At 41.7% G+C, this 12616-nt stretch overlaps 1 protein-coding gene across 2 annotated transcripts in view; it reads right to left on the reverse strand.

Moving 5' to 3' along the window:
• plod2 (procollagen-lysine, 2-oxoglutarate 5-dioxygenase 2) overlaps positions 1-12616 on the reverse strand; it is a 40594-nt gene that overhangs the window by 11219 nt on the left and 16759 nt on the right. For both annotated transcript variants that reach the window (XM_080417596.1, XM_080417595.1), the window contains exons 3-8: positions 12457-12593; positions 7833-7996; positions 6036-6148; positions 5768-5831; positions 5396-5493; positions 2676-2777 (exon numbers count right to left, since the gene is read on the reverse strand). In XM_080417596.1, the coding sequence (XP_080273722.1) occupies positions 2676-2777; positions 5396-5493; positions 5768-5831; positions 6036-6148; positions 7833-7996; positions 12457-12593 (678 nt within the window). The remainder of the gene's footprint in view (positions 1-2675; positions 2778-5395; positions 5494-5767; positions 5832-6035; positions 6149-7832; positions 7997-12456; positions 12594-12616) is intronic.

A 12616-nucleotide genomic window follows, 5' to 3' on the forward strand; every position in this document is an offset into this window, starting at 1 on the left:
GTGCACTCGCAGCTTAAAATATATGTTTTGGTTTACTGTGGTTTACCCTGCACCAGCTGGGACCAGCACAGAGGAGCAGCACTGCTGTGCAGTGCACACTAGTGTTGACTGTCGTTGGTATTTCTCTAATGGTGTCACTGATCTGGTTCCAATGCTGTAAGATCTAGCCTATATTTGTACTCGTGTCGTGAATATAAGTATATTATACTAGGCATTAGGCATGTAACAATTCACTCAACTCACGATAGGATTCGAATCACGATACTAGGTTAACGATACGATTTGTCACGAATTATTTTCCAGACAAATAACCGTAAAATTTCTCTTACACAAATCCAGTATTTTTTTCTCTTAATTCTTTTTTTGTTACAATACTGTGTTTTCTCTTATCCTCTTTTCAATACAGTAGAAAACTTTTTTTAATCAATTATCTTTTTTTACATACCCTCTGCTTTTTGCATTGCAATCCTTTTTTTTAATCGATTTCCATTTTCACCAGTTTGAATCGATTTTAATCGATTTACGATAAATCGTTACATGCCTACTAGGCATTTGAGAATATCCAGATAAGATTCTGAAAAGCAGAATCTCCCCCTAGATAGTGGTTAATAACCTACCTACTAAATATTGTTTTCATTGCTACATTGTAGTAATACAGCCTGCCACGTATAGTCACATTAAAACTGGTCCCTCAGACAGTAGGGTGAGTAGGAAATAGAGAGAGAGCGAGGGAAAGTAGCAGAGGAGAACGCCTTTTTCCCATGACACACTGCTGCAGCCCACACAGCTCAGCCTGGCCTTACGATCCCCTTGACCAGTTCACAGCAAAAGGTCTGGACCAGGGATGAAAAAGGTCCCGACTGGAACCATCTAATTTGCGAGCTCCGCAATGACCGTGCTCGAGGCGAAAGAGGGGGCAGTGGCAGTGTGGCACCCATGGGTCCGGCTAGCATTAAATTGTTCCTGACAGGCAGCTGGGAAAAAGAACTGCAAAGAGGGCGGGGAGCAGGGAGAGAGAAGGGCGCTCATCAAAACATCAAGACTTATGCCTAAAACCTCAAATCATTACTGACTGGGGGAAAAAGAAAAGAAAGACAAAAACCAAGAGACAATGAAGGGGTCAGGCTGACGTGTACACAGTCTCACGGACGGAAAAGGCCTTTGCCCTTCCTTATATTGGGTCAGGAACAATCTGGAGTCCGTGCTAAGGCCTATGTCTACTCCATAATGCAGTGGTTCTCAACCTTTTCAGGCCGTGACCCCCCCAAAATAATCATATTTGAACTGGGGACCCCCAACACGACAAGCACTTGGTACTGTAGGAGTTGAGGCATTACATTTGGTTTGACTCGGTTCCACAGATAAATATTGTGAAAATAGCAGATCTACAAGCTCACAATGCCTCACAATGCTATTTTCATTTTTTTTTGCCTCTTTCTTATATTGTTTGACAGATTGGCCAATGTTTGACCAGATGTTATTGTATATTTGTTGATTACTTTTGATGCAGTAATGGTCTTTTTCTTTGCTTTCTTCTTTTTTTAGGTATCAAAAAGGTCTTAAAAGTCCTTAAATTGTCACTTAACTGTCATCTGGGGACAGTTAAGTCCTGGTAGTGGTCTGGTTGTGGTTGAGAACCACTACCATAGTGTACATGCAGTGCCAATGACCCAGGCTGACCCTGTCTGTTTCCCCAATCTCCCAGAATCCCCCCACCCTCTGCCAGCGAGTCTGCTATTGAGTGGCATAACAAAAACCAAATATCTTCACCAACAGCCTTGGCTATTATCATGAAACAGCATGTGTTCTGTGCTGCGTCTGGAAGGTCAGCGAGAGCTGCTTTCACAGAGATTCCATTTATAAGGTTAGGTTTGTATTGAATCGACTCCAGCTGCACTCCTGACACACAAGGCCATTCATGGGGCTCGCAGGTTTGCAGAAAGTGTCTACGTGCAGACATGGAGATTCAATATTGATTTGCAATGTCAAAGATCTTTATGTGAATTTCATTCCAGTCCTATACACAACCCTGCTTCGTCCTTCATTTTCATCCTTGTGTGTGAGTTAATGGAGTGTTTGAATAAGACATAACCATACAAGGGAAAGTCAGCCAGCATATTTCCAACAGCCAAAGATACTCCGTACAGTTGCGGCTGTGTCTATACATTGCTAGGCTTGGCTGAACTCGCTGACATAATTTCCACACGACCGCTGTAACTCACCATTGTGGATAAATCCCATACTAAGGAGGCCACTAAAAAGCATCCTGGTCGACAGTGACACCCCTTTAAATAAGCCCTTCCAAAAACCCCAAAAGCCATATCCTGCACTGCAGCAGCACACAGCTTCCTCTTCCCCAAGTAGCACTACTGGTACTTAAAGCTCCTTTAATAAGGGTCCAAACGCTTTGGAGGGTGCATGACCTGTTATTGCTGGATCAGGAGTGTGCACAGCATTACAAATCTGGTGTACTCTCACTTATTGAAATAGGACAGCCTTGCTGTTTGTGCAAGACATTTCACTGATGGATTGATGAGACATATGCCTACAAGAAGACTGCCTTATGTTGTTTGTTTAGCACAGAGAGGTTCAGGAGAATTCTTCCAAACAAAGTATAATTTTCAGACTGCAAAAAGAGAACAGTGTGGGAAAAGGCCTTGGTATTATTCACTTACTTCGAGCTGAGACAAGTCCAGCATATTGTCATCACAGACACTGCAGCCATGCTCATAGTTCCAGGCATTGGGGACGTAGTTGGCCAAGTGGTTCAAGTAAATCTGCAAGAGTAACAAAAGACAGAGCAGGCAAATGGTTGGTCATCCAGGAAACGTAATTGAGCTGAAGTAGACACAAGCAAAAATGGCTTATTGTTTGTTTGGCTTCAGCAGGGCTCATTTCACCATATGAATACATATGGAAAGTCCTGGCTTGGTCACTTGCCATAGTCATTTACTCAAGTGATTTACAGTAGGGATGTGGGATGGCCAGACAGACATTATGCTGGTCAAGCCTAGAGGCCATAAATGTCTGCCGTAGTCAAATATGCAGACAAACTGGACTGTAATTATTCTTTTTCTTCAGAAGTCTGCTATAAATTTCAACATCATAACTCATCTCTGCTTTGTATTTAGTATGCAAGGCATAAATGTCATACAGTCCTTGAATGTCCATTGACCTTTTCTTTTGAAATATCCCCTCGCAAATATTCATATTGAGATGCCATACTTGTTAGGTATGTTAAATTTATAACGCAGAGAAGGTGCCAAAAAAAAAGAAAGCTGCATGTCTCTGATTGGAATCCTAATCTTGTGTTGAACCTGGGCCTGGACAGATAAATACAGTCGGGAATTTAAATGGCCCTCATATTTGTCAGCCGACTGATCAGTCAGTCTATCACATAAATGATAATTAAAGGTCCCAGTATGGTAGCATATGGGACCATATCTTCTGTTTTACAAGCCATACAGTAGCGTACTGCACATGCATGTGTTGCACCAACATTGGTGACCTATTGAAATCTTGTGACCTTCAAAAAAGGCATATTCTCCGATTCCTTAACGGTTCCCTTTCACGATTCCTGGTTTCCAAATGTACCCTTTTAGGTCTGTAACTCTGAGTGTACAAATGGAACCAAATGGACCCGTTCTATTTGTACACTCTCAGAGTTATGATGGTCATTGAAATTGAAAAGTTGAGAACCACCGGTATTGTCTTTTTTTTGTGTGTGTGTTTTTGTTCTTTTTTTACCCAGGGTAGTAGCTGAGCACAAGTGCTCATTTTAATTTTTTGAGTGGTGACCAATCACTTCCCCACCCAGACTTTTTTCCTGCTGGTCCGGGGAATCGAACCGGCAACCTTCCAGCAACAAGGGCACTCCTCTAACCTTTAGGCCACCGCTGCCCCACACAGCAGACGTGAAGTCAGCTCTGACAGTGTGATAAAAAACGGTTCCGGAAACGGTTCCAAAACGTGATGGAACCAATTCCGGTTCCTCAATGTTGGATCCGGTTCCTCCGGTTCTTCCGATTCCGGAACCCAAACGTACTCATTACAGGACACGCGGCCTGAACGCACAGGCAATGACGGCATCACATTATACACTGATCTTATGTGTAGCCATTGCACTTGAGCTTATGAACTGTCGGGGGAAGCACAAGCCTCTTACATTGTACTCTGGAGGGACAGTGGGCATGAGGTAATGCATTCACATAAAATATTAAATAACATTGTTGTCATTGATGGATTGGAAGAAAAACCTTCGGGTGGCGTCTTCCCTGGACTACTGGGAGGGCGTTAAAAGGGTTTGGCGTTGATTGGTCCAGTAGTTTGCGAGATTAGCAGTGCACATATACACACATACACACAGACGGGCGAAAACCGCCCTGCGGCCTGGTGGAGATAATTGTTTCTAGATGCAACCAATTCAAGGTGATCCTAGAAAAGTAATACCAGAATCCCATATATCCACTGAATGTCAGTCCTTATGTTTACACAAATGTTAGCAGCTAGTGATATGTGAGAGGTGAGGGACATAAAATCACCAGCTGTAAAGTTTTACAACTTACAACTGCAGAGGGGAATTGTCCAAGCCAGACTGCAGACTTCATCCAAAGTAATAACTTGCTGACTCTTCTTCATGGCTGCTTGTACATTTTGCTAGGCAATGCACAAGTGCCATTTTATAGACTGATAAAACAGCGGTTGAGTTTTAGGAAGTTCGCCCATTGCCCAGGGATCCAGCTAGCCTTCCTACAAGGGTATAGACACCAGAACAAGTGGACAGCTGGGGATCCACATTCTGTGATCTGTCGTTAAGCACGACAGCTGCAGATGTGGAGGCCCTCTGGAGACGCGGTGGGTAGGGTTCATTACTAAAGGAAGACCAGAAACAGGCGCTGGTGGTGGAGTGGGAATGTAAGAGAGAGGGGAGGAGGAGTGGGGGAGGAGGGGGTTTAGGAAAATAGACTCTCTGGAGAATGATTACTGTATCTCACAGACATCCTGCTTTGGGCTTGTTGACCATTTCACTATATAAATGGGAATAGAGAGAGAGGCGCGGTATAGCTCAATTTTTAGACCCGGCCTCTTGCTCATCCACTGAGTAACCGAGTTCCAAAGAATTCTTTGTTTTCTCTTTCCAACGAATACATGTTGGATGTAAATCTAAGGCGTACAGTGGGCCACTGGGCCAGGTCATTATTAGGAATGCACTTATTCCTTCAGCAGTTATTGCTGGAAAGCAGCAACTGCTGAAGAACTCAAAACTGAAAACAGACTATGAATAATTCATGCTGCTGGAGTTGGGCGGGGTTCTGTCCAGGTATAGTCCACGCAAATGTCAGTACTGATTATGTACAGTAATGAGGTCTGCCTGAGGGCATAATTTCGTACTCACTTTGGTCTTTCCGTTGCCATGGACTGCCACTGGCAGGGTGTCGTACACTGTGTTTCTTACTCTCACTCGGTCTGTTCCAAACTTGAGGAGCACTTCATCTGCCAAGACGGGAACATTTTGGAGATCAGGCCAAGTTCTACAAATCTTCTTGCAGTTCCCGTGTTTTTTTTTATTACTTCACTATGAATGATATACTGCATTACCAGTCCCGCAGGGCAGGCACTAAAAACAATATCTTTCATAGATGAATGAAAGAAATGAATAAATAAAAAGGTTCATCGGTTTGATGTGGTCCAAAGACAAAACTATAAATATGAGCTGCAAATGGAAAACCAAAGACCACAATGAGATCAATTTGTTGTGGTTACTCACCAATGGCTCCATTGAGGTTCTGGAAAATCTGGCACTTGTGATCCAAAGTCATATTCAGAGTCATCTGAAACAAAATATATATATATATAAAGAAAATAAATAAGAGATATGAAACAGCTGGTCACCCAATATCTCGCCTGTGGTTTGCTTGTTTGCTAAGGAGAGGTGTTTTCAGCTGTTTTAGAAGTGTATGTGGTTGGCTATCTAGGCTAGCTAACTGCTAAAACAGTGTACAATATAGCTGTTGTATGCTACCCAACATTCTTACCCTTTGCAATGGATCCAGATATATTTTGGTATAGAAGAGCTGGTCATCATCATTGTCATGGAGGTTCCACTGTGAAACAATTTTGTTTATGTATGGGGCGTAGCCAATTATACCTGAAAATTATACCATACAACGTTAAATGCATTTCAAACTGTTAAGAAAATACGTCCAACTGTAAGTATAGGGTGAAAGAAGTGAGTTTTACAAGGGCATATAGCCTACATCTTAGTCAGACTTTCTGTGTCAATTACGTCTGCAAGGAAATATGTTCTTTTGCTTTCAAGACTTCACCCTGGCAGTGATCCAAGAACCTTCCGGAAAGTGTGAGTTTTGCCAATAATCTTCGATAAATGAGCACTGGGCAGCGACACTCTTCCCACAGACCACAGGGGGGAGTAACAATGGCCACCAGTGGAAAGCTGCAATCTCCACAAATGACTGAGAACTCACGGCTTGACAGGCTTCTGCGTAGAATCTCACGTATCCTCTTTACTATACATTCTCACAGCAACGTCTACTGCAGTTTTCCCATATCTCCTCCTTTTCCCTTCTCTTGCTCAAGCACATCGACCGCAGCAGAAAATTGCCGGGTTTGGCTATGTTGTTGGTCTGTGCAGTTTTTGGGTCCCGTCATTAAAAAAGCCTCAGACACTGTAAACACGAACTGTAGGATGGATATGACATAGCCTAAATGGTATGACTGGAAAGGTTGAAAAGGTGAAAGGAACTTTTTAATTTGCAAATAATTTAATTAATCAATGACAGCCCTTCCCCCAATATGTTTCCCCCCCTGGTATTTAGAATCTTTGTCATCCAAAATCCCAACATCCCACAAAATATTTCATGGGTTTGCCTGTTTAAGACAACTTTATTTTACATTTTGTGTTTCTATTTTTGTTTGAGAGAGAGAGAGAGAGAGAGACTAACACACACAAAGAAGACTTTATGCAACAAATCGTGTCTGTATTTTTGCAAATAACAGTCAGGGTGTGGTTTGCTTGTGCTGGGTTAACTGGAGTGGCTCAAACCTGTCAAGAGATGGCACGTAAGTGCTTCACACACAACTCTCTTGACTCAATTGTATAAATACTCATACACAATGTGCTCTCGGTGACAAGAGCATGTCCAAAATGTGAAAACACTGACCCCAGCAGCTACTTGGGCGGTAGCCTAAGGGACACAAACAAACCCTACAATTTCACGCAATCTGTGGAACGTTGGGGGGCCAACACAAATAGGCATGTCAGGTCAATGAAAATGAATGCCAAAGTCAGCCTCTGATCAGACAAAGACTTGGGACCACAAGGAAAGCAGTAATTCAGACACTAAAAGAGATAGCAAGATGGTGACCTTGCCACTTCGTGTGAATTTGTGATTGTTCTCTATGTTAAAGTTGTTAAGGCCATTGCATCTAGAGCTACGTCTAAAGTTTATTTTTCTGACCAGTGGTTAATAGTTTGCATGGAATAAGGTAATGGTCCATGAGTTCCATAAATCTAATATTAACACTACACTACCATTCAAGGTGTTAATATTAGAATACACAGAATGCAGTAAGTGTGCAGTTTGTATTTATTGATTGACTTATTTTACTTAATTTAACCAGGCCAAGTCATTAATTAAACATTCTTATTTACAGTGTCAGTCTGGCAAAAGGCGAGGCCTCTTGAGGGAGAAGGGGCATAGGGGCTAAACACAAATCAACATTCAGTTTAAAAGCGGGTAAAACAAAGCAATATTACCACAGTTATAGGAAGAAGGTAACAACTTATATGCTTTTGATATTTGGGAACCTACCTCCTGAGTTGAGGAAGCGCTTGCCACTGCGGACTGTGGGATACTTGTCAGCTAGTCGCTTATCTGGCCAGAGCAGCCCCTCTGCTGCAAAAAGGACTTTGTGATTTGCTTGCTGAAACTTCCGCAGAATCTCTTGTGGTCCCCCGGCAAAGATAAGGTCATAGCTACAGTAGCAGAGTGGAGAGAACACAACATACATATTTTTTAATCATCTACAGACAGCCCAGCAATGTTTTTCTTTTCTTTCTTACAAACCACCGCTTCCTAAATCAAACCTGACAGATACACACAAGGCCAGTGATTCCTAGCCTGTGGGCCGGGACCATAGACTGTAAAAATGAAAGGACAAAGTGACGCCATTGGTTTCTACAGACCGTAAATGAAGCCTATTTTTCAGCGATTCCAAATCCGCCATCTTTCTATATCCGGTCCGAAATGCTAACGGAAAGGAATGCTATTGGCTGCAACTGCAGCGAGGGCGGTCTTCACTCGGTAGAACCAGTAGAACCAGTAGAAACCCTACTTTATCATGAATTAAAAAATTAATGGGACCATAATTTACTAAACTGATTTAAGAAAGACTTGTCAAGTTCGCCCAAAACCTCATTGACTTCTATTGAGATTATAATGCATTGCGACCAGAGAAGATGAAACAGTGACATCTGCTGTGCTAATAGGAACAGCAGGCTGAACGAGAACCCGGAAGTGAGCTTCAATTCCAGCGAAGGGGGTTTGCCCCTTGGCCGGGACCCACTGGTGGGCCCTGAGGATATTGCAAGTGGGCCCCCAAATAATTGGCAAAACACTACGATTTTATTGATAATATAACATTAATTTTACTAAATTAATGTAAAAAACATTTAATGGCTATTTATTTCTGTAAAACCTTGAAAAAAGTGTTTTCATTGTGATACTGATAAATAGGAAATAGGAACGTTTGTTCTGTTGATCCAAGGTGGAACACAATCGTTTGATTTATCGTTAAAATAAACAGGCTCTGAAAATGTATGCGACCCACCCATCTAACCACGTAACACGGCAGCCGAATTAAACCTCTACAAAGATACGAATCAGGCCAGCTGTGTTCCATCATTTTAAAGATTGTATCCTGCCAGGTGTGTTTTGTGCCCGAGGGGGGTTCGTTGGGTCCTGTCACAAGGACAAAAAAACTCTTACCCCAACATTACAACTCCCCTCTCTGTACTGTCAGGAGAGGCTGTCTCTGGGGATCCCTGTCAAATAAAATAACGACTCCACCATTATGTTCTCACTCTCATGGTAATTGTAAAGTTATATGCAGCAAGATTTCCACAACATCCTATAGTATAGTTGACCGTATTCCCATTGGCTACACTAAATATCTTCACCAAAAATAGCTGATCTGCAAGCACACAATGCGTCACGTTGCCATTGGCAAGCATTGTGAGCTTGTAGATCGGCTATAAGAGATACTAGAGGATAGAGATACTAGAGTTCAAGTGGTTAAAGCATCTAAATCCTGGCTGTATCATGCCTGTTCCATTTGCCTTGTGTCAGTACTCAGTACTGTATTTAATTGGAGGCAAGGGTGCTCTTTTTAGTGTTTAAGGAGTAGGCACTTTCTGTACAATTGTTGCTTTTTCATGGGCAAGTCTAGAAATCATCAATATACTGTTTGTGTGACCTTTCCAATACAAACGTGCATAGAATTACAAGGCCGGCACGCAAACTGTACATTCTGGTTGTGAATGTACAGTGATGTGCACTTCATTTGTTGTGCATGGCTATTGAATGGCATGATATTGATAATGATATGTTGATTTTCTCTGCCCATGAGCACAGACAACTTTGACTGAATGTAATAGTATGACATATGGTATCTTGCACACACAAAAAAACTGAAATATACAGTATATAAAACTGCTGTAGTAGACATCCATACCTCAGATGTGTAGATTTTAAGTTATTTGTATGGATCAAATGATTTCCTTTCAGAAGTAATCATTTACCTTTCAAAGGATCATATGCAACAGTGTGACAACATTTCAAATTGCTTGTGTACTCGTAATCACCATCATCTCCTACTCAACTCAAAGAAATATGCTTGTGTAAGGCTGTTATTATTCTAAACCACTCACATTAACTCGCGGAAACTTTCCGTTGGCCTTGAAAACTCATAATTCTGCTACCTGCACGTGAAATTAGCGCGTCTCGTATATCTCGGAGAACTCAGTAATAAGGCCTTTGCATGAACGAGTGGAGGTTGGTTCATTGCCACATAAACACGTAAAAACACCTCTCATTGAGCAGACGTGGGCTCAAAACGCTTATTAGGGGCTGTAATTATCTAAATGATTCCAATTTCCAAATTCATAGATATGCACAGCTAAAAAGGTTTTGTTTCGCTTTACACTTTCATTATAAATGACAATCCTACAATTTCCCATGACAAAGTGCTCATAAATGATAGCACAATGACTATATTTTGTGAACTGATCTTGTGATCAAATAGAATCCATTCATCTTAGGGACAATCTTCAAAGTCAAAGTTGGACTAAAGGCGAAGCCTGCAGATAAAAGCCGCTGCTGGTAAAGCCTCATTTAGACTCCATAGCATGAATTGTCCCTGCCAAAAGATCCACAAGCTAACAACGAGTCGAATCGTGACCCGTTTTTAGCGTATAGATCTCGTGTGACAGTGCAGAGACAGAAATAGTGCAATGTGATCAAATATACAGGCTAGGACAGAGACTGACTTTATTTATCCCCTGATGTAAATGTTTGATTTGAATATTTAAAACTGTTTTCCTTAGACTATGAGGAAAAAGCTTTAGAAGCAAACAACCAGGGACCTCCTCTGAGAAGGAGGCAGACACGGAACCAACGGGTCCAAAGATTCAGAGTCAGCACCATTGGGGCCCACACAGAAAGAGAGACACATGACCAAATAATTACGTTATTAATGTAATATGGGCTTTTGATCTGAATAAAGCTGTTCAATTATGTAAATGTAAAGAGTAGGTAGCCATAACGTGTGCTAGAGTCTAGCACACGGTAGTAAAATGGTCTAGCAGCTAGACCATTTTACCCAACAACCCCCATCACCCCTGCACACATGTACGTACGTGCGTGCAAACAGATGGCTACTTTTGTGACCCAGCTGGACATTGTATACACTAGTAGTGGAACACGTGCGACTATAACTATAAATTCACAGGATTGGATTGCAATGCACTTTGAATGCACTATGGATGAAACATTACACATCCAAGATCATTCTGACATGGGTCCAGATTGGACTTGGATGTGTATAAATAAATGGTGTATTTTTTGGCAAGACACAGTTTTTGAAAGCCGTTTGTTTTGTTTGTTTTGCAACTCTGGTTGCAATCAAAAGAGAGCAAAAGAGAATACAGTTTTAGTGCCATGCAAAACCGCGAAATATTATGATTGGATTATGTTTCACGCTGAACACCCTTGGGACTACAACAGAGGTAGCAAGTAACAGTATTTAACTACTCTACTTTCAACCATGTCCTGTTGCTAATGAAAGATGGACATAATAAACATGTGTGTTTTGCGTTTCTTTTCTTTTTTCTTTGAACATGAATTCTCCCCCTGTTACAGAGGTGAATGTCAGTGCTTCCTGGACTACTGTGGACTACAGACCATGTTTCCTGTAGTTACAGTCACACCGGCCCTTCCAACTGATTAAAAATAAAAATAAAAACGTAACGAATACTAAACACACTTCGACATCATGTTCATTATGTCCTCTTAATTAAAATGGGATTTGGGTGTCCCTTTAAGGACTCCATTATTGAACATTCAATCTGGAAGCGGTCACCAATATGGGTATGAGTTTAGTATCTAACAGCTTAATTGATACGTTTGGATGCCTTGATTTATAACCATAACGATCGTCTCCCAAATTTTATCAGATTCTTAATTTTACAGTACTGATGATCTACCATTGCGCAACCACCCTACATTAGATGCCTTGCATGCGAAAAAAAACAAGACACGATGTCTTGAAATATACAGCACATAGACTTGTAGCGTTGCAGACCAAGCATGTAAAAATGGTCCAACATGGATAGACCCTGGTTGGAAACACTAGTTAAACACAGGCCATTGGTGTAAAAGCGGTATTATACCATTGGCCACTGAGCAGCTGTACCGGAGCAGTTGGGGGGTTATAAGTGCCTTGCTCATGGGAACTTTAATGGTGGGTATTGAGGGAAGGATAAGTGTTGCTCATTCACTTCCTCGCCCAGAATTTACACCATAAAAGAGCTAATTTCACCACCTTCCTTTTTTTGTTTAACCTAATTAGATGACTCACCCACAAACATATGGATCCAATCTGGAAAGACCAGAGGGGCTTTAGCCTAACCTATCGCTCATTGAAAGTGTTTCAAAGAATATCCCCTCTGGAATATTGGCCTTCTAGGTCATCTTGTTGATGAATAGTGAAATATTTCAGTCTAGGCGTTTCGAGCCTTTGAGATATAAATGTATTTGCCGTAATTGAATAGATACATATTGTTCAGTTCAAGAGAGCCAGTGTCTAAAAACACTGAATTGGCAATTTGGCATAATGCTACAAAAGAAGAGATAGTTTGCGTATACTAATCCAACATACCTGTCTACAGTTAGGATAACAAGATCCTCTCGGTCAGCCACATCCCCCATGGCTTCTTTAAGTAGTCGGACCTTCTGCCCTCCACCAATGGACCGCCCCACATCACCGCCCTTCCATTCTTCCCCCATCCCCAACACCTGTGGCAGAAAACATGAGGGAG

Source organism: Gymnoscopelus braueri (genome assembly GCF_963280865.1).
Source record: "Gymnoscopelus braueri genome assembly, chromosome: 21".
Classification (NCBI taxonomy): Eukaryota; Metazoa; Chordata; class Actinopteri; order Myctophiformes; family Myctophidae; genus Gymnoscopelus; species Gymnoscopelus braueri.